Source organism: Phycodurus eques, chromosome 21 (assembly GCF_024500275.1).
Source record: "Phycodurus eques isolate BA_2022a chromosome 21, UOR_Pequ_1.1, whole genome shotgun sequence".
NCBI lineage: Eukaryota > Metazoa > Chordata > Actinopteri > Syngnathiformes > Syngnathidae > Phycodurus > Phycodurus eques.
The window spans coordinates 600,020-622,222 of NC_084545.1; the positions used below are offsets into that span (position 1 = coordinate 600,020).

At 43.7% G+C, this 22,203-nt stretch overlaps 3 protein-coding genes across 6 annotated transcripts; 2 read left to right on the top strand and 1 right to left on the bottom strand.

Annotated features, from left to right (window-relative positions):
- Positions 1-336: 336 nt before the first annotated feature.
- LOC133396292 (threonine synthase-like 1) lies at positions 337-8,349 on the bottom strand. Of its 2 annotated transcripts, XR_009767352.1 has the most exons (4): positions 8,254-8,349; positions 5,920-7,299; positions 2,181-5,386; positions 337-425 (listed from the first exon to the last, which is right to left on the bottom strand). XR_009767352.1 is itself a non-coding variant. In XM_061665978.1 (3 exons), the coding sequence occupies exons 2-3, from the start codon at positions 7,291-7,293 to the stop codon at positions 4,583-4,585; spliced, it is 2,178 nt and encodes a 725-aa protein (XP_061521962.1). In that variant the 5' UTR covers positions 7,294-7,299; positions 8,254-8,349; the 3' UTR covers positions 704-4,582. The 2 variants fall into 2 exon arrangements, 1 of the variants encoding a protein (XP_061521962.1); XM_061665978.1 differs by lacking the exon at positions 337-425 and having other exon boundaries at positions 704-5,386.
- Positions 8,350-9,011: 662 nt separating this feature from the next.
- enkur (enkurin, TRPC channel interacting protein) lies at positions 9,012-11,691 on the top strand. The gene is made up of 5 exons (XM_061666613.1): positions 9,012-9,157; positions 9,324-9,469; positions 9,545-9,762; positions 10,976-11,122; positions 11,196-11,691. Exons 1-5 carry the CDS (start codon positions 9,084-9,086, stop codon positions 11,364-11,366), a joined length of 756 nt encoding a protein of 251 aa, XP_061522597.1. The 5' UTR covers positions 9,012-9,083; the 3' UTR covers positions 11,367-11,691.
- A 1,115-nt stretch (positions 11,692-12,806) lies between these two features.
- Positions 12,807-21,879, top strand: LOC133396430 (phosphoribosyltransferase domain-containing protein 1-like). 3 transcript variants are annotated; one of them, XM_061666296.1, is made up of 11 exons: positions 12,807-12,888; positions 13,017-13,120; positions 14,365-14,471; positions 14,552-14,735; positions 16,740-16,805; positions 18,057-18,074; positions 19,396-19,478; positions 20,144-20,190; positions 20,269-20,345; positions 21,429-21,470; positions 21,623-21,879. In XM_061666296.1, the coding sequence occupies exons 2-11, from the start codon at positions 13,088-13,090 to the stop codon at positions 21,743-21,745; spliced, it is 780 nt and encodes a 259-aa protein (XP_061522280.1). In that variant the 5' UTR covers positions 12,807-12,888; positions 13,017-13,087; the 3' UTR covers positions 21,746-21,879. The 3 variants fall into 3 exon arrangements, with proteins under 3 accessions (XP_061522280.1, XP_061522281.1, XP_061522282.1); XM_061666297.1 differs by having other exon boundaries at positions 21,593-21,712; XM_061666298.1 differs by lacking the exon at positions 21,623-21,879 and having other exon boundaries at positions 21,429-21,476.
- Positions 21,880-22,203: the final 324 nt, after the last annotated feature.

Sequence of the window (22,203 nt, forward strand, 5' to 3'; positions counted from 1 at the left end):
GCTTCAGGATGGAGGATGTCAGGTTGTGGCGGCGTCTCCCGCGTGCACACTGAATCCGAACCGGGAGGAAGAAGAAGAAAAAGCAAGAGGAGGAGGAGGAGGAGGAGGAGGAGGAGGAGGTGGTGGTTCTGGTTATATATTTATATATTTTCTACAGCTGGGAGCTTCAAACGCACTTCGCCCTCTTCCGACCGCAGCGGGCATTAAATTGGCCTGTGAAGGCGGAGAGAGAGGCAGATTGGGGGGGAGGGGTGGGGTGGGGGGGGGTCTCACCACCGGGAGCCGGCGCTCCTAAAGCCCGCCCTCCTCCTTCTCACGTGGGCCTCCGAGATGGTCGGCGATCAAGGGCCGAGAAGGGCTTCAGTGGAGCTGTGAGGCGAAGCGGCATCATCCACTGCTCGAGTCATTATGATTATAGAACACTGCTGTGATACAGAAATGGCACGAATTAATAAGCAGTTATCATAAAGGACAACAAATACATGATTACATATAGAAAATTAGGCTACATATAATCAAAATACAACAATAATAGCAAGAACAACACATTTAAATCGTTACAATAACAATCACAAATGAATCACAACAACAATATTAATAATACCGTAATATATAAATGACAATAACAACAAAACAGCACATAAAAGAATACACAATAAATGCGAATTTATTGATACATATTGAATCATACATTTCAGGCAACACAAATAAATCAGTATTTGAATATTTAAATATTCATATATAATTATAGAAGACTCCTAATATTTATAATCCTAAACAAGCAATGTGTTATAAATATATACATTTAAAATGTCATGATTGTCCTCGTACACACCATCATACTGGAGAGTTGTTTCTAATATTTGGAGCCTCTCAGATGGCTAAACACGGTTACAAAATGTTGCAACGTTTCAGTATGATAATCACAATAACGCTGATATTGTTCCATGAAAGTGTCAATCAAGGCATTGTGCTGATCAGCACTGATGATGTTGACTTTTGCACTAATTTGCCAGCAGCTATTGATCCATTAACCTTTGTATTGATCCCCATATTACCACAACAGCAATTTTTCTGTGTGGCAAAAAATTCAAACTAGCGCTATTGTGATGGGTGCTAAGCTATGCAACCGGGATCTGAAATCTCATGAGAAGCTCGGGATCACATAATCCCGAGCTACACCCACCAGCATGTTAAAAAAAAAAGGTAAGCAGAGCTGCATTAAGTCATGTTGGATGCAAAATGTGGCTTCTGGTGAGCAGCACATACATTTTCAAGTCATTGTTGGTTTCATGGGTTGTACAGGCAAGTCCCAATTTCAGCGTAGTGCCGCATTGCGCCGCAACAGACAGATGCGAGCTTTACTGGATGACATGCAGCGTAATAAGGAGCAAGATTGAGAAGCAGAGAAGGTCTCCTAACTAAGTCATAGTCGATGTTCCTACACAAAAGAGAATATAGGACTGTGACTATTGTTATGTTCTCTGTACGTGTTGCTCCTCCGTGCGTGTAAAGTAGCAGCTGTTTGAAGGTTTAGAATTACAATAACATCTATGTTAATTTCAACCCATCTATGAGATGTCGCATTACATGTTAGCATTAACCTAGCAGACTTTCATGAGACATATTTGAAATGGTTTGGTCCAAACATGTTGGTGTTTACATATAAATAAAATCTCTTGTTTGTATGTGTTACTGCATCGTGCGTGTTAAAGTACCAGTTGTTTGAAGGCTTAGAATTACCGTAACATTGGGCTAATTTGCGTTAACCCTTGCATGCTGTTTCACATTATATGCTAGCATAAAGTTAGCGGACTTTTGTGTGATGAAATGATGTGTTTGGTTGTACATTTTGCTGTTTAAATATACGTTTAGTTCTCTTTTGTTTGATGCATCAGTTTTATACAACTGGGAGTGACAAATAAATAGCCTGAAGCAAGCGTGCTTTAGCCTCTAATTTGGACACGTGTGCGAGCAAGTCTTATTTTCATTGACTCAAAGTACTGAAAAAATATTTTTGAAAAGCGTGGTTTGATACATTAAAATGTGTTTAAAGCACACAGGAGCAATTAAACTAGAAACACTTTTTTTTCTGCACGATCTCTCTATATTGCAGATATTCACAAATCGTGGGTGGGTAGGCAGGAACGTAGGCCCTGCGATAAACGCGTTTCACTCACTGTATGTCACTGTTAATAAAACGGTGGAATGAGCTGAAATTGTCTTCTCTTCGGCCCCGTCCAATCCCAACCTGTTTGGGAGTGGGCTTTCTTGTCACGGTGGGTGGCATCCAGATCCGCAGCCAGGGGGGACGACAGGCGTGACGGAGGGTGATAGAGTTGGCGTCAGGGATGGCCGGGTCCACGGTAGGCAGCGAGTGAGCCGGCGGGCGGGCAGGCGGGCGTTTGGGCGAGAGGGCTCACGTGTCCTTGTGACAACTGCGGGAGCAGACAGAAGGCTGCGGGGGGGGCAATTCATTAGGAAATATTCATCTCTTAAAATCGCAATTATGCTTAACGGCGCTCATAAATCAGATTCAACTGGCTGCGGAGGAAGCGGTAATGGAGTTTTAAATGCGGCGTCATACTAATCGCCAGCTCCGAAATGTGTCGCCGGCTTCATTGGGATGCGGCCAATATAGATTTCATTAATAGTCAACGCTTAACGATGACACGGGTGTGAGCATAAAAGCCGACAATCCGTGCGGTGTGATAGCGTCAATTCGGCAGCGTGCGACGCACGCAACTACAGTGCATCCGGCAAAACATCAGCCTGATTGATGGTGGACATTGCAGCTTCTCTGCCAGTGTGAGCCATCTGGGCTTGTCAAGTGTTCACACGCTGCCACTTGGAGAGCGACCCAAATTCATTATCCTCACACGATCTGGAGACGGAGGTCCAGCTCAGTCGCCGCTCCAACAGGAGGAACAGTCTCACTTGACCTGATTTAAAAACATTTTTTTTTTAGCTGTTTTCACCTCAATGTTGTCGCCAAAGGCATCACAAGTGTCATGTACAGTATCTTCCACATATTGTCTTCATCTTCTGGAACAATGGACTCCCATGTCTGTGTTAGCTACAAGAATAAAACATTTCTTCGCCTCGACCTTGATCTCCGCCTCGAAATCAAGGGCGAGGGTCGCTTTTATGCCGTCCTCACCCGTCAGTCAGCTGTCAAGCACGGGTGCGGAGACGAGGATGCCCGCGCCTTCACTCCTCCCAGATCCGTCTCGGGATTATCGCGCATGGAGTATGAGATGAATCACGAAGTGTGTTGCACTTCAAATGCTCAAATATGATATTGTTATTGTAGGTTTCGATGATCACGAGTTACTTCATAAACCTCTTGAAGTCGGCCAAATTCAACAATCATAAATGGCCAATTTGAGGCAAATACATCTTTTGTGAGCTGCCTACTTCTAAAACGGTGTCCCTTCTCAAGTTTGCCGAACTGCGATGTCACAGACGCGTCTTTAATATCTTTTGCCTCTTTCCCTGCGCGGTGCTGGAGAAAGCCACACGTGGATAATCACGTGACACGTGCACCGTCAAGCTGTTGGGCCGTAGACTTACATGTTGGTGGTCACCACGACACTCGGGCCTTAAAAAAAAAAAAAAAAAAAAAAAGGTAATATATTAGTCAGCATGAGATTTGTGCAGTCACAAGCAGTCGTGCCTTGGCTGAAACTTATCTTGCCGTGTCCACCGGCACCAGCTGCTGAGGCAGCACCTGGTTTTATATGACACGCCCCCGCGCCCCCCTCCTGGCAAATAGATAGGATTCTTGCTGAAGGGGGCAAAAATGTACCCCCCAAGCACAGTATACAGCACCTGCCTGCGCTTCATTATGTAACGCTCGGTTTCACATTGGTCTAAAACAGCAAAGTGCCGCCGGGGTGAGCCGCACTTTATACGCTCGCAGGACACTTCAAAATCTAATGAGATCCAACAACTCCAACACGTTAACGAACCTACAGCAGTACCTTGTTCGTCGCCAGGGTAACGTTCCAGAAGCCCCCGGAGTATTGAAAATCCGCTAAGTAGCAACCATGTACACTCAGGTCCATAAATATTGGGACATGGACAAAACTCTCATCTTTTTGGCTCTAAACACCACCACCAAGCATTTGAAACGAACCCAATACTTTCAGCTTTGAGGGTATTTACATCCAAATCAGGTGAACATTGAAGGAATTATTAACTTTCACCCGACTTTTGAAGGAACCAAAAGTAATGGGACAAATGTAAAATCATGAATCAAATTTTTGAAGTGTGAAACGCTGAATTTCACCCCTGGTGATGCTCTGCCAGGCCTCTACTGTAACTGGCTTCAGTTCCTGGTTGTTCTTGGGGCATTTTTCCCTTTGGTTTTGTCTTCAGCAAGTGAAATGCATGCTTAATCGGATTTAGGTCAGGTGATTGACTTGGGCGCTGCATAACATTCTACCTCTTTGCCTTCAAAAACTCTTTGGTTGCTTTTGCAGTGCGCTTCAGATCATTCAAGTCCATCTGCACTGATTACAAACATGGTCACGGAACAAATACAACTTTTAAGTCAATGTGCCACTGTAGCGGTGAAGGTCTACATTACTTTAAGGAAGGAGTCCTGTATCATGCTCTCCACTTGTTCTACCAACACTCTGTAATCTGCTTCACAAACTGTGTGTTCCCGTCTCTTTCGGTCTTTGAGGCAATCCATCAAGTCCCTGTTCTTTCCCGGTCTGGATGCAGCACACTGCAGCTTCCTCAGCTGCTCCAAAGGATCCTCCGGGATGTTCTCCACTTGCAAAGCTTCAAACACGGCGGGCGCACATTTACCGTAATGAGCGGTGGAACTAATGACAACGGGGCAGGTTTGGTCCCGCAGCCTGTCCGCCACAACTTTAGCCACGGCCGTGTGCGTGTCCAGGACGTAGCCGGCCTGCGTGCGAACGCTCCGGATGGCCGCCAGGCAGTCATGTTCCGAGCACCAGTCAGCTCGTACTTCCTGTCGCAGCTTGCCGAGAAGCGGCTCAGGAAGGCTGAAGTGCCGCCGTTCGTCTAAACCCGAGAACAAGTCCTTGACGAGGGGACCGTCGCCGCCCGAGACGTGGTAGACGAACCTCTCCAGATTGGACGATTTCAGGATGTCGATGGCAGGGGAACGGCTGGGCATCAGACGGCGTTTGCGGAGGTCGTACTCACCCGTGTTGACGAAGTCTGACACGATCCGATTGCGGTTGGAGGCGCAGATGACTTCGCGGATGGGGACGCCCATTTGTTTGGCGTACAAGGCGGACATGGCGTTGCCGAAGTTACCGGTCGGGATGCAGACGTCAATGGGGTCTCCGAACTGGATGACACCGTCTCGGCAAAGGTTTAGATAGGCGGCGGAGTGGTAAACCACCTGCGGCAGGAAGGAACGCTTACAATATTTATAGTGTATGTGTAAGGCACCGAAGATGCAAAAGTGTTAAGGGTATGCTACAAACCATGATCGGGTATGTCATTTGGCGTTCATGCACATTGGGTACACTTAGACAACAAAATGAAAGTGTAAAATTGGAAATGACATTTCAAATGAAACTGCTAGTAGTAAATTATTTAATACCTGAAACAATCTCAAATTAAAAAAAAAATCCTTTTGGGAAAGTGCTGTTTTGTTTTTTTCTTTTTAGGAAATGAATGACGCAGACCGGTGTAACAGTAACAATTTGAACAGTCTGAACAAAATATTGAATTATGCATAACCCTTTTGGATTCTTTCTTCCTTTTTACGAAACTGCAACATCAGTGGTTTGTTCTCATCTCTTTAGAAAATGATGCAAATGTCAAATTGCAGAAAAACGACAGTCGGCCACTCGTCAAAACTAGTCGCACAACCCCGCACGCTGTACGATAGTTCAGTTGCGCTTGAAGTCATTCAGCTCATAGACTCACCTGTGGTAACAAACGCGCCCAATTGATGGAGTTGGCGGTGCTCAGCACGGTGCCGTACTCCACGGCGAGGTGCCCCGTCAGGCCTGCCTCACCGAACATCCCCTTGATGCTCCTCTGGCAGAAGTCGAAGTCGGAGCGCACGCTCACGGCCTTGGCGTGGCTCCGGTCCAAGCTGGTCATCTGAAGCTTCTGGATGTGGCTCACGCCGTCCTCGGGGAAGAAGACCAGCACGGCCGTCCTGCGTCTGTCGGCATCGCACAGACCGCCGAAGCCGCTGAGCACGGCGCTGCCCGTGTCGCCGGACGTGGCAACTAGGATCAAGTAGTTGCACATGGGCGGCAGGCAGTGGGCGAAGATTTGGGGCATCAGCTGCGAGGCCAGATCTTTGAAGGAAGCGGTGGGGCCGTGGAAAAGCTCTTGGACGTACGTACTGTCCATCAGGTGCTTGACGGGCGCAACCTCCTTGGTAGAAAAGTTTGACCCGTACGCCCTGTACACCATTTCTCTCAAATCCACAGCAGAGACTTCGGATGGGTGGATGCACTTTTCAAGTAATAGCAAAGCTCGCTCTGGGTAAGACATACCAACTAGTCGCAACCACTCACGCGGAGCTATCTTTGGGAAGCCGTTCTCGGGTACGTAGAGACCCCCGTCTGGGGGCAGGCCCTCCACCACCACGTCACTGAAGTGAACTTTCGATCCTTCGCCATCAGCCCTGGTGGACACATAGGTCTCTGCGGCGTGGTTGTGAAATCTCTCCACAGCCTGCAGCACCTTCTCCGCCACCTCCTCCGCCGTGTCCCCCCGACCGCACAGCACCCGCGCATCCAGCCACCGCTCGTAAAACTGCTTCCTGTACTGCAGGATGTCCCTGATGGACCGCCCTGCCTCTTGGCCCACGATCCTGTCCACCTTCATTCTGTGGAGCCTCTGAAGGATGTCTTCGCCGTCCACATCCAGGTAGACGACGGCACCGCTTTGTTTGACGTGCTGCATGGCCTCGGGGTGAAGAGGGTTGGAGCCCGTCAGGGAAACGATGCACCCGGAAGCCGAAAAGTTACGCAACACCTGACCTTCCTCCTCCAGGAAACGCTCGCCGCCGACGGCCGCCAGCTTGGCAGCGACTGGCATCTTCCACGTCGGCTCCAAGACATCGTCATCGACATCAACGGCTGGCAGTCCCAGTCTGTGGGCCACAATCCGGCCCACTGTGGTCTTCCCTGCTCCAGGTGGACCCATGATTATGATGTTCTTCTCTCTGAGATATCCGGCAGCGGAGGTTCGGGTGGAAAGTCTTGAATTTCTGATGCAATACGGACCCAGGCTGCACCTGAATGCTCTTAGACCAAGCTGCCTTGCTCCTCGTAAATCCATGGCAAACTGAAAGGACAGAATCGCTGTTGCTGTGAATTCAGTACAACTTCTACAAGCGGTTTCAACTCAGCAAATACAGTTGTGCCTTGACTTAACAAGTGCTTTTTTTTTTGCTCAGTGTTGGGAGCAAATATGTGAGTCATGGGCAGCGTTCAGATCAGCGTTCAGACCGCTCAAGTGACGCAAGAAAAAAAATATTGGCTACAGTCACCGATGCACTTTCAGATTTTGATTGAACGACAGTCAAACACAAATACAAAATGAATACACTTGAAAGGAGCATGGAGCATACGCTGACTGCAGCTCCTGATGTCACTCACTCGGCCACGCCCCCTTAAAGCCACACAACACACATTTATCTGTATCAACACACAGACGACACCAGTACGAGTATTCGCTCTTGAATACTGACTGATTCTGAGTACCAATATCACAGGTACTTTGGAGACATAAAATCTAAATTAACACAATGACAATTATGAACAAAGACCTATCTTTCTAACGAAACGTGACGATTCGCTGATGGGTCAAACTGCCGCAGTGTAGCGCCAACTACAGGGGAGGAGGACTGAGTCGATGTCAGATGTCTTTGCCTTACGTATGAGTGGCTGGGATCGGCAGCCTTCACGAGTACCAGATACCTTGAAATAAGCCCAGTACTGGCCCATCCCTAGTTTTAATATGCATTTTACAATGCAGTGATATTTGTCTATATTAAAAATAAATAACCAAATATGGTGGTGATTTTTTTTGGGCAGGCTGGCGCGGCGGAATTTATTTAATATACCAGTCAGTTAAGTTACGAACTTGAATTACACTCGTAAGTGAAGGCACGCATGTCAACCTATCTTGAAGATTCAGAGAGGCTTCCAGCTTGCTAGCGACTCTATGTTCGTAATTGTTCTTCGTAACCTTCGTCAAGTGGCGTCTAAAATAAAGCCTTAATAAATGTATACTCACGTCAAATGTAGCCGATTAAGGCCCTCAGGTACAAATATTTATGCTTTAGTAGACTCCGTACAACTATATAGAAACGTTGTTGTGGTCGGCGCCATATTGCAATTTCAAAACAACTACGGCACGTTCGGAGGGACAAATCGAACTCTTGCAGAATGAAAGGACGACTGTCACGTCCAATTTCATAGTGTAAATATACTATATATATTACACCAATATTTAAAAAAATAGTTGTTTTATTAAATTATAAGAGTCACTTGCTTTTCTCTGACTTAATGCTTTTCCGAATTCGTGCCACGTTAACTACTCGCGCGCAAAGGTTTTACGCTGCGTTCAGGGTTATTAGAAAATTGCAAATTTTCATACTGTTAAATTTAAATCCAATTCTATTTACGACTAACTTTTATTTATTGCAATGGGCTATTATTAATTTAATATTTATAAATGCTGATTTAGGGAGATACGGAATTGATACTTTTGTTTTGAATGGTACTTGACATTCGCAGGTAAATGTTTATTGAAAGTGTGATTTGAATAAAGCGTGTTTCCCCAATAATGTAATTTTAAAGGCAAAAGTGTTTAGAAAGTACGTACTTGTGTAAAACTGGGACAAATAAAATCATAACCATAAGATGAAAAGTCACAAGGTTGACTAATGAACGACGGTAAGTTAAGGCAACGCACGGTCCACGCCTGTTACCTAGCAACAAGCCAAAGCAGAATCCTCAGAGAACTGTCGAGCTAACGTTAGTTAGTGCGTCTAATTTGCGACGTTTTGACGGAATTTTACGACATTTACCGGCTTCAACTCGATTCATTGGAACATTTTCAACATGGCTAAGACGGTTTATCCCCAAGAGAGTATCTACAATTTTTTACCTGAGGTGGTTCACACTGAAAAGCCAAAGTAAGTCAGAGATGAACACACACACACACAAGCTAAGTTGTACCTGTATGTCAGGTTTACATTTTCAGACATTGCAGTCACTCTCTCGCAACGTATTTGACTTTATTAGTTTGTGAACATTTGACTGAATATTTTAAAATAAATGTGTTTTGTGCTATTTGTGCAGGTACAAGTCCAAGTTTAGGCCAGCAATTCCCCTGGAGGACAAGGTGCCCAAGAATGCAATGAAAACTATGGGCCCAGCAAAAATGGAGACCCCATCGCCCGATAAATACCTCAAAAAGCATTCCAAAGAGCCCAAACTGCCTGAAAGTGAGTTCATTGTCGAACCGTGAAGTTATCATTTGAGTCCTTATTGTCCCATTGACTCTCACTTTTGTCCCGCAGAAAAAGAGCGTCCTCATCGCATGTGCACTGCAAAGAAGCCAAGCGTCCCCTTGAGGTCCAAACAGCCGCCCGTGGGCCTTCACACGGGGAGAAACTCCATCAAGACCACAACGGCACCCGTGCAGACGAAACCGCTGGCAGCTTCTGTTGACACCAACCGAGGCCACAAGGAGCTCCTGGAACATTCTGGACTGGTCCCCAAGTACGTCAAGAAAAAGGTAACGCTTTAAGACACGTATGAGACCATCTGCGGAGCCTCAGCTAAGACATGGGTCGGGAATCTGCAACTCCGGCCAATGGAGCCACCCTTGCTCAAATCCGCAATACGCGATGTCCTCTGCTTTACCAATTCTAGAGAAGGTGCGCTCCATTTGCTTACCCAACGGTCCGGGAATGGTACTACGACAGAAATATTACTTTGCATTTTGTGAACTTACTTGGTGGCCACAATTGAGTATTTTGTGCGCACGGTTCGCCTAATTCCCCACTGCTCAATGAGTCCCGTCTCCTGCGGGGCCGACGGCGAGTACGGTTTCGTTACCATAACAACTGGGGGCGTCGCTAGGGGCTCGCGACGATGCTAGCCCAGAATGTGATGGGAAAAAAAGTGAGTGGCTATGAAGACAATAAAAGTGAGGAGTGTATTTTCACAGGTGGAGGCAGAACCTCAACACCAAGCTGCCAAATTCGACTTCTTCAAGTAGTGTAACGGAGCCTAGGCGCATGTGGCGCATGCAGCGGACGCACGTTGTCAAATACAAATTACTTCAGAGTATCATTCTTATAAACAACTTGGACGTCTTGGTAAGCAAATGGAGCCCATCTTTGCAAGAAACTCATTTCGCTACCTGAATGTTTCTGAAGAAAGTGCTCTCCATCCATCCTTAATCAACTGTCCAGGAAGGATATTAATATTATTCATTTGTACTTTGTGCAGGCATTTTACCTGCTTGACACCTAGGTTTTGGCCACAAATTAATATTTCATGTGTGGGTTACACCTAATTAGTGGCAACAAATTAGCATTTTGTGGAGACGATTTATTATTTTGTGGCCAAAGTTTAGTAATTTGTGGCCACAAATGAGTATGTTGTGGTCCTTTGGGGTTGGTTAACAGAGCGAGTCCACTGTGCCAATCCAAAGACTTTGGGAGGACTTGCAGGCAAAATACGAACAGCCACGAACTTCCATGCCACGAGAATTCAAAGTGAAATCAGTTCCTGGGAGAAGCTGGTGGCCAATTTTGATGCCCATATCGAATTTTAGATAAAGTCTCATGCTAAACACTCAGTATTTTGAAATAGGAGGTACTTATCAATCACCCTGTAGATCTAACGTGGCCACGAAATACACATTTGCGGCCACAGCTGGAAAAGACTATTTCCCCATGCAATGTCCGGGGCTCGGTAATGTTCTTCTGGGCCGCTTCCAGGGTTACGGCCAGGTGCCCCAGTACCTGCAGCATCGCGGCGAGGGAGTGCAAAGAGCTGTGGAAGAGTACAACGACTACATGAAGGAGCAGATGGAGCGAGGCGCCATGAGGCAGCTGTCAGACGAGGAGCGACAGGCCAACCTGGAGGTACTTCCAGAATGACGCTCTGCCAAAACATCCAGTAAAAAAGATCCTGAAGATGACATATTTTCCCTCCAAGAGCCTGAGGAGGACCTTGGCCGAGCTGCAGGACAAGTACCGGCGTCTGCCGGTGGTCGTGGACACGTTGATGAGGAAGAGTCGCAAGCTGCAACTGGAGGCAGAAATGAAGCAGCTGGAGAGCGACGTGGGCCTTTTTGAGAGGTTCAAGACCATTTACATCGCCAAGTAGCAAAGACCTGCGCCGAGGCCCGGTAATCCCAATTGGGCTCAGCGCTACATTTTGCACCTTCAGGCTTCATGGCAGTGTCGCTGAGGATTTTGGGGAAAATGCCAATCAAAATGTCTTGGCTTTTCTCTTGGCCCCAAGCCTCAGCCCTTTGCAAAATTTTGTGGAAATTGGTGGTGTCGGTTTTCTGCTCATCCTGCTAAGTAACAAGTAAACATTGCTAAAACCGACTTCGCGGGGTGTCTTTGGATCCTTAAAATGGACGGATTTAATTTGAGCTCCCAAAATGTATGCCTGAAATATCTTGAAAATTACACTTCATCTTTAAATCTGCCATTGAAAGCTCTTGAAAATGCCACATTGTTAGCGCACCTTTTGACAAAGCTTTGGAAGGTAGCTTTTGTGCTCATCCTGTTTACTAACGAGGAAACATAACTTTTGCAAATTAAAAAAAAAAACCACAAATATTTTTTCAAGCCACCCCAAAAATGTATCTTCTAGTGTTCTACTTATTACACACTCATACCAAAGTAAATTAAATTGCATACAGAGAAATTGCATATTTATCGAAAGTTCCCGTTTTTGTTTTTGTTTTTTTTCTTGGTACCCGCACCACCATTGAACAAATGTTTGTGGAGATTAAAAGTGACACTTAGTCCTTAAATTTGCCCTTTAAAACAAACAAACACAAACAAAAAAGACACATTGTTGTCTAATGTGTCCAACCAGCTGAAAATAGAATAACTCAAGTCAATATTTCATTTCTATGGGATAGATTTTGGTAGTTTGCACAAGTAAATGCTGTGACCAGCAAGCTACAATCACTAAAAATGTTGGAAACGTATTTTATAAGATATCAGATAACCTTTATTCGCTCCACTCTTTTCCATTTTTGTTTACCATAAAGTTTCATCAAATTTGACATAGGATATCAAACATGTTATGGCAAAATGTATTTAAAACTTGCGATATGACATTGAAGCCACGCTTATAGTCACATTGAGTGGATGAGAGGTCTCAAGTGGCAATAAAAATGTCGTAAGAAGTTGCAAATTTGGCTTAATTAAATCACTTTTCTACTAATGTCAGTTTATTACAATTTACAGTTCTTTTTGATTTGGACTCAATTTCTTCAGTTTTCATTATTCAATGAGAAAATAAGGAAAGATGATCAGAATTGAATTGGGCCAACCCTCCTCAGAGTTTATGCAAATCAAATGATGACATTTTGTGTAATCCTGAAAACAAACAGACAAAAAAGGCTGCTTTGCTGGCCTTCATCCCGACGAAAACCTGCAAAGATTTGTTGTCGTGGTGTCGCGCTTGCGTTGGTGTCTTCATGTATTGATTGGCCAGCAGCGGGCCTGAACGGTGTCACATGAAGTCCATTAGCTCTCACATTCTCCACGAGTGGAATGGGAAAAAAAAAAAGGCGGGGCAAATGACCGGAGCGTGATTGCTCGGCGCTTGTGGCCAGGAACAACGCACTGTTTTGATTCTTCTTGACGAGAAAGCAGCAAAAGCGGTGAGTAGCCCATACGGCAGCTACATGTTATTAAACTTGCGTGCACATCTCGTCCTGCCTTTTTCTCAGTCAAAGGAACTTTTTTTTTTTTTTCTCTCTTTTTTGTGTGTGAATGTTTTCACCCAAAGAGCACAAGCGCTGCCGACGTATTCCTGGGAACTCTCTGACCTCCCGCGGGACTATTTTCACCCTGCGAGAAATGGAACACGCTGGGAAGAAAAGAGGAATTGTGGTACGTCTGACACAAAACCTTTTCGTTTTCAAAAGCCAGAGTCACCCGCCGCTCAATTGATTAGGTACGCCCACTCATCATAAATTCCATCCATCCATTTTCTGAACCGCTGATCCTCACGAGGGTCACGGGATCACAAATTCCAGCGATGTTGATTTTTGATTGCCGCTGTAAGAGAAAGACCCGTTCGTTGTGTTTTGGTTACCTTATTTGGCTAAATTAGATAAGCGAAATGGTAGCAAGATGGCTGACGTTGCGTATCGAGTACAGGGTGTCGCAAAAGTCACAACACGCTTCCTTTTACGATGGTCAACATGGCGCGCCACGGGCAAAGCTTACAACAGTGCAAAGCAGAAGCCGTCAAATGCTGATGGACTCGAGGCTGTCCAAATGAAACCTGAAATCAAATCGAAAAGGAAGTTGGTAGTGACTTTTTATTATTCACATGTGCATTCCTGGTGTTGTAATAACTATGTATTTATTTGATTCAGTCATTTCTTGTGTGCTGCTACTTTTCAATTTCCAGTCATGCTACCATTGCATCATTTGTATTTTTTGAATGAAAAATAGCAAAATTGGAATTTCCATTGGTAACCTTTGTTTTTTTCTTTAAAACCTAAAACAATGACAGAAACGAAAATATGAAATATTAATAAATATGAACAAAAACAAAATAAAAGAAACTGTCTAATTTAGTTTTTTTGGATTCGTCATTTAATAAAAGGCTATAAAAAAAAACATAGGGCCCGAAGTGGATGTTTGGATGCAATGCTGAACGAAAACGAAAACAAAGATTTGGTATCGATCTCAATTTCCATACCAGCGGTGACGCTCAAAGGTCATGAAAATGAATTTCAGTTTAGCAACTTGTGGACGCAGCCACCACAATTCTAAGAATTAGCGGAATTGAGTGACGGCATATTCACGTTTTTTTTTTTTTTTTTTTTTGTCAACCTATCCTCTGTTATTAACTGAAAATCTCACCTAGACACTATTTCTTTGTGGCTCAGGCCAAAGCCATGTTTAATATATAAAAATACGGCCCTGGGCGGATTACATTGACAATTTGACATGGCAACACACAGAAGTTGAAATCTGATTGGACAACAAATCCAACATCAGCATGTATGTACTGAAGCAGCGCAGCCAACAGAAACGCTACGAAATGAAGAAAGTAGATTTGGCACAACATTTTACAAGTTCATGGGGCAAATAACAGAGAGATGAATGTCCCGTTGTCACAGATCAAAGACGACTGGCCGGGATACAGTCTGGACTTGTTCACCTACCCGGAGCACTACCGCCACGACATCGACAACGTTTACATTCCGCACGGGGTGGTCGTGAACAGGTGCGCTCCGCAACACGTTCGCAAAGAGTCTCCGTGCATGACGAGTTTCGAGTCGTCCGCGCTCACGACGCTACGTGCAGGACGGAACGGCTGGCCCGCTACATCGTGGAGGACTTTGCGGACGACAACATCGTGGTGCTGTGCGTGCTGAAGGGCGGCTACGAGTTCTGCGTCGACCTGGTGGAGTGCATCAAGGTGCTGGGACGCAACTCCAACAAGTACCTGGAGACCCGCGTGGAGTTCATCCGCCTCAAGAGCTACCTGGTGCGTCACTTCAAACACTCCCACACAACGCAGTCTGACATGAATAAAGTCGACTTTTGGCACAAAAAAGGCGCAATAGTACGAGAACAAAGTTTATGTTCGCCTAAAATGTCTTTGTAAATAATCGTCATATTTTTAAGAAAATAAAGAGAATAAAAGTCCTATTTTTTAAAAGTAAAAAGGAATATTACGCCATTTAAGTCGTATAGTAAATAATGTCTCATCGGAAAATCAAGTTGCGTTTTTGTGGGGGAAACAAAGTCATATTATTACAAGAATAAAGTCATTTTTTCAAGAATAGTTGTGTATTTTTAGCACAAAAATCCAAAATATAACAATTTTAATGTATTTTTTTTAGGAATAAAAGTTGTAATATTACAAAATATAAGTCAATCTTTTGTGAATTAGTCATAATATTACAAAATTCTAACTAACTATATTTTAAGGTTAATGCATTTTAGGAAAGCTCATATCAAGAAGTTTTTACAGCAAATAAAGTTTTATAAAAGAACAAAGTCACGTCTTGAGAAAATAAAGTTATATAGTCTTATAAAGTCATTCTTTTTTTGTAAGTTTTTTTCTGACAATATAGTTGTTGTTTTTTTTAAAACTGTTTTTACAACATTACGGTAATCTTGTATTTTTGGGAGCAAAAAAATAATATTACAGGATTAATATACAGTATTTTTAAAGTTCTATAAGACATTCTTTTTGACAAAATGAAATCTTAAAAAATAATAAAATCAAACTAATACCATGAGGTTGCTCAAAAAATATGACTAAAGGTTTATCAGAAAATGTCGTTGATTTAATAAAACGAGAATAGTTATTTAATTAAATAACATCCTTTAAAAGGATGTTTTTTTTCATGAAAGAGTCGTTATATCACAAGATTAAAGATAAAAAAAATACTTTTGAGTTTTATGCAAAAACAAATGTTTTACATAAATTATTTTTCAAAAATATATATTTTTTTAATATTACCAGATGAAATATATATTTTATCAAGAAAATAAAGTCATATTTTTGTGTAAGGAGTCACCATATTATTTAGCGTAAAGGTGCGTTATTACGAGAACAAAGGCTCTTTCTCTTTTTTCCAGTGTCGATTTTCTGTTGCTTGCATTTTCATGGCAAACAAGCAAGTGTGAATGCTTGTTTGTCGATGTTTGCTTCGTATTTGGCTGGCAAACAATCCTGGGTGTACCACACCTCATGCCCCAATTCGACTCCAGTCACCCGCAACCCTAATGAGGAAAAGAACCACAGAAAATGGATGGATCGACAAATTCAATTCCAAATAACCTCAACTCATTGTCATGCCTGCCTCTGCCACGAGATGTCACCCTTTCTCGTGTTTTCACGGGGGCGAGGCCACATTCAGACAGGACATCCCAAGGACGCAGGAAATACTCCAGGCCTCACATCATCATCATCATAATATGTCAACATGAGAGCCAGCCTCGTGTGGTGGATCAGAACACACCCGGAACACCCCGAGAATGTTTACCTCGGCAAGGACACACTTAACGTTCACGCGTGGCAAAAGTGCACTTGGACACGCACCATGTACAGAAGTCTAATAGTCCAGACATCGTTTTCAAATGTCAAAAGTCGTCTCGAAAATAAATACTCAAGTAAAATACAGATACCTGAAGAGTCTCGTGCAGAAAGACAGTAACTAAGTATTTATACTTGGTTACTTTGTACACTTAACGCTTACAATGATGATGTCAGAAGAATTTACGTCATGATGGATGCATTGTTTGTGATGATTTTTTGAATGTCAAAGTGAGATTTTAAAAGTCAAAACACGGTGTCATGTGACTTGCCCCCGGGCTGCGATTTCGCCCACATTGCATTCATGTGACGCGTCTCTCGTGGATTCTCTGCTTACGTGATCCAGTCCCAAGGTCAAAGGGTTCATCACGTGTCCCCCAAAAATCTGGAGTCCTGATTCTGGTTACATTTTGTGAACAAAAAGACATGTCCTCTCGTTAACAGAACGACCAATCAACTGAAGATCTGCACATCATCGGCAGCCGAGATCTGTCCTCCCTGCGCGGAAAGGTGTGTTTGTGGACGAAAAGTTTTCCGCCATACCACTTCTGCTATTACTCTTGGAATTGCTGTGTTTATTATGATTCATCCGACAAATGAAAAGTCTTTTTCAGAGCCTCCACATGCCAGAAAACTCAGGAATTTTTGCAATTATCTGGTGAGAATTTATTTTAAGGGACTCCAACCGTTAAACCCTAAACTAAATTCACGTAGAAATATTCAGCCCCCAACAGCGCTTTCACCCATGGACACGGAATTCGGTGGACTTCTCTATTGTAACAGAACGCATGAAAAAGTCTCAGGGATCACCATGTGTGAAATTGAACAGGAAGTCAGCCATTTTGGTTCCAAGTAGACATTATGGGGCAAATTCCAGGCCTCATATACTTCAAATGAGCTCCAATCAAAAGTAGGTAACCTAGAAAAAAAAATATTTTAATGGGATTCAAATTAAACAGTCAAGCATTTCAGAAAAGCAATAAACAAAACATAACCATAAAGAAATTAATGATGGTTGTTGTTCAGTCAGTCATATTTATTAAAAAAAAAAAAAAAAACATTATTTCACAATTTCTGCCAGGGTATGTAAAGTTATGAGCACAATTGTACATATATGCAGTCATACGTTGTCATATTGGAATGAAAGTGTAGGCTACACTTTTTTTATAACCACTAGGTGGCGGTGGCATTTTGGAATGAAAGTGTACAGGTTTTTCCTAACCACTAGATGGCGACATATATTTATAAAATGAGATTAATTTTTTCTTCGTTTGCCCTGATACCCATGTATAATGCGCACTATTGACTTTTGACAATTTTTTGGGGTGTGTGGGAAATGCGCATTATACACGAGAAATTACACTAGTTTATTTACTCATGGAAATCTCCCACCTGGAAGTACGTGCGATATCATGGTGAAAACCTTTTATTAGCACACGCTCGTGTCTCGTTCTTCCTACTCTTACGTAACAACAGTCTAGGTGTAAGAAGCAGGCCGAACATTTGGCCAGGCGTCCCGACTTCCTCCGTTCTCACAAAGAAGCCCATAGACGCCGCAGGGGGAACAAGGACGCGCCTGAAAGCGTTTCCGTGGACAACGCGTCCACACAGATGTTCACCACTGGCTAGAATAGAACGCATTCTCCTCTGTACGCACACTGGCGACATTGTTGCCATGGATACGCCCTTTTTAAAACATTCCACAAACAGATGCAAATGTCCCTAATGTGTGTGTGTTTCCTCTTTTTGCATATTTCCAAGAGCGTGCTCATTGTTGAGGTGAGTGTTTGCCTCCTCACTGATGTGTTGTGTTTGTTCACCGCTCTCTTTGAATATCGGATTTCAATTGTAAACGAACAGGCGACAAGGTGAAACCCTGAAGGAGTTCCATCGGAAAGTGTTCTCAATCCTCTAAAAGTGATGCATGGTAGAAATGTCTTAAAAGTATTACTTATGAAATGTGAAAATGAATGCAAAATAATATTAATTTCTAACACAGCAGAGGGAAGAGTGTTAACCACCCTGCTAAATTTGAATGATTAAAAAAAAAAAAAAAAGTGTATGAAATGAGGTTTCAAAATCATGCAGAATGAAGTGGTTCTCTCCCTTTTAAACGCTTTGTCTACTCTAGCATCTTTCTTATGCCTGCTCATAACTACATGTTAAACTGTGAAAATATATCCGCCTATAGCCTCTGCTGGCTGGAATATATTCCACCAGGTCGTCACGGGTCTTTTCCTCGCCGCGACAACGAGGCGCTCTAAAGCGGCCTCGCCAATTTAAATACCCGGTCCGCATGTTGGCTGTTAAGTCTGGTTTGAAAAATAAAAAATACGCCCTGGTCACTCTTCTGCCATTTCCTGCGTGATGTATGCTCACTCAGGGCTGACAACGAGGCGCTCTAAAGCAGCCACGCCAGTGGATGACCAGAAGGGAAGATGCATATTTGGGGTGTAGGCATACTGTAGTTAGTTAGCATGTCGCAATCGTGCCAGATAACCGCTGATGCGAACGAAGACGCTGAAGTTCTCATATCGCGAAGGAGTGGCAACTCGTCCCGGACTCCAAAGTGCGTCACTGGGCCCCGCTTTGGTGACGAACCCCTCCACCCCCCAAAAAAAGTCAGGAAACAGCGAATTTAGTTTGCCTTGAGCTTTGTTGGATGCACAGATTAGCGTTAGCCCCTGATAAACTGCACATAGTCAACTGCTCTGTAAAGGTGGTGCTGGGGTGTTGGCGGCATGTGCAATACGCCGGCTTAGTGTTGAACTGCTCCACGAGCGCAAATGCTTTTGTGGTCTCTACGGCCGCTCGCTTTTTCCCTCACGGTTGAAGCCGCTTGCCTCGTCGCAACTAAGGCTAACTTTCGGGAAGCTTTCATAACGGACTGTAAAATGTGCTATTATTATTTTTTTTTTTTTTTTCCTTCGATGAAAGAATGTTACAGACATCTGGGAACTGTTTTAGACTGTGCACATTTTGTACAATGTCTCCTGTAAAGCAGTGCAGATGATGCACATCACATTATTTTGTGCATTTAAACCTCCCTAAATTGAAGTTGAAATGTGGCTTCTTCCCCGTCCTACCCCCAATCCCCAAGGCCATTGTTGACACAGGCAAGACAATGAAGGCCCTTCTGAAGCATGTGGTGACCTTTCAACCCAAGATGGTCAAGGTCGCGGGGTGAGTCGGTCTCTCTCGGGCGTCTGTGTGCGTTTGACCCCCCGATGCCCCCGCGGCAGGAAATGCCGAGTGTGTGATGAAAGGCGATATCGCTTGTCGCAGTCTCTGAGTTGCCTGCTCGTAATTTACAGTGTGGAGACAAAAGTATTGGGACAGAATAATTCATTCATGAAATTGCCGTTCCATAATTGTACCTGAAAATAAATCAATATGTCTCTTGTTTAATCCAATTATCGATTTGCTTCATTTTTGTAATAGCGTAAAACAGTTTCGGCTTGTCCCAACATACAGCAATACTTCATGAACCTAGTTTATTTCTTTACAATCTCTTCTATTATGTTTTACAGTGGTGCCCGAGATACAAATTTAATTTGTTCTGTGACGACGTTCGTATCCCAAATCAACTTTCCCCATTGAAATGAATGGAAATGCTGTTAATCTGTTCCAGTCTACCCCCCCCCCCCCCCCCCCAAAACAACAATGTTGTAATGTGTAGTTTATTTATATATATATATATATATATATATATATAAAATCTTTTTTTTTTTTGTCCTGGAGGTGGAAATATGTCTCAATATTTTGTACACATGTAACCTTTTACTCATTAAGTTCCATCCGATCCCGTGAGTTTTGAATGTTAACCTGAATGTGTTAACTCTTTGCAGTCTGCTGGTGAAGAGGACGCCCAATGTGGACGAGAACCTGACTGACTGTGAGTAGTAGAAAATCACGTTCACGCGGAACCATCCTCGCACATTATCGAAACCCACCCAACCCGTGTTTCTCGCAGACGTGGGCTTCGAAATCCCCAACCGCTTTGTGGTGGGCTACGCGTTGGACTACAACGAGTACTTCCGTGACTTGAACGTAAGCGTCGACCGCCGCCCTTTTGAAGCGCGCGGAGGCAGGAAGGGATGAAAGACACGGAGGGAGGGAGAGCAGTCCATCAAAGAGATTACCCCTCCACACCCACTCACCGTTCCCTGAAAACTAAACTCACCTAGCGGGTTTCCTCGCCGCCTCCTCCTCTGTCGCCCCCGCACGCCCACGGAAACTAACAGCTGCATCTGTGACGTAATAACATAATTTTCCCATCGGCCTCATTCTGGAGGCACTATGCTTAGCATGCTAAGGTGCAGAACCCCGTTTTATATATATCATTTTTAATTATTGTAAAAAGTCCTACCATACTTTACTATATCACTATACTAAATAATGGAATGAAAATGGATTTAATCAATTCTATACAAATACATAGAAGCTATACAAAATACAGTACAACTAAAAGTTTTAAATCATTGTAAAATGTGAGGATTAAAATGTTTCATTGCAGCCTTGCACAGTATAGGGTTAAAAAACGAAGAGGCAGGCAACACGCTTTCATTTGCATTCAAGTCAAAGTAGCTCAGATGACGAGCGACCGTGCACAACACCAATGCTGATGCTCTTGTTTTTCATTTCTTTCCAGGTGAAGCTCACATTTGCACACTTTAAGTTTTCCGTCGATTCTTCCAAATAAGTGTGACTCTTTGTACGCGTGTTTGCGGCACGTCGTCGTTGCGTTTTATACAGTATCCGCATGGCGTTTATCACACACGAAGGGAGGGTTCCCAGCGGAATGTCAGGTATTATCAGTCCAGCTGAAAGCATCCTCTCGTTCTTATCTGCGTTGGTTCCTAACACCAAGAAATATGACTTGGGCGCACTCGGTGAGATTCACGACCGTGCGTGTACAGTTTGGCTTTGAAACTTCATTGTGATTAGAACTCATAGAGACAAGTTGCCTCGATCGTGTGGTTTTCCTGTAAATGACATGCTTTGGAGTCACATTTGTGGCTTTTTTGAGTCACTGTCAGTCAAAGCTGACCCCACCCATGCGAGGCGGGATGCTTAAAAGTGGCTTTTTTCATGTGGGATGACATCGTTTCTTTTTTTTCCCCCTCCTTTCAGCACATCTGTGTCATCAGTAAGATCGGCAAGCAGAAGTACAAGGTTTGACTCAATCTCCCAATGAGAAAAATACTCATCATCATCACAAAATATACGTTTGTACACAATGAAATTTACTTACTACTCTGTGTGTGTGTGTGTGTGTGTGTGTGTGTGTGTGTGAGACTGACACAAAATAAATTGACACACGAAAGAGAAAGCGGAGCAGACGAGGACGTTGGTGGCAGATGGCGAGAGATTATTCAAGTTGGCATCGTCCAGGGCCCGCTCTGACTCATGGAAAACACACACACACACATGCGCATAGACAAACATGATATGCTTGTTCAATTATGAGCAGGCGCCTCACCAATCTGATCAAATCAGACAACACCATTGAATTGTTTTTCAAGGAATTCCATGTCTATGTTTTCTATTATTCACGCACTCCGCGGGCGAGGAGAGAGTTGTTAAAGGAGATGTATTGTGCAGTTTGTCACAATTGAAAACAGTTCCCGGTCTTAATAAAATGTCAGTGACGAGGGGCATTTTGAGAAACCCTGGGGGCCCCGGCAAGAAGGAGCATTTATTAAGAAAAAAAAAAAAAAAAAGCATCTGTTAAAAAGTTGACATATAAAATGAAAACCGACCAACACGGAAAGCATACTTCACATACATTCTCTGAAAACCGACCAACACGGAAAGCATACTTCACATACATTCTCATAGTAACTAAAAAAACAACCTGAAATGTCCACCCCTCACTTCTACATAGTTCCTTGTCACCAAAAGGGCA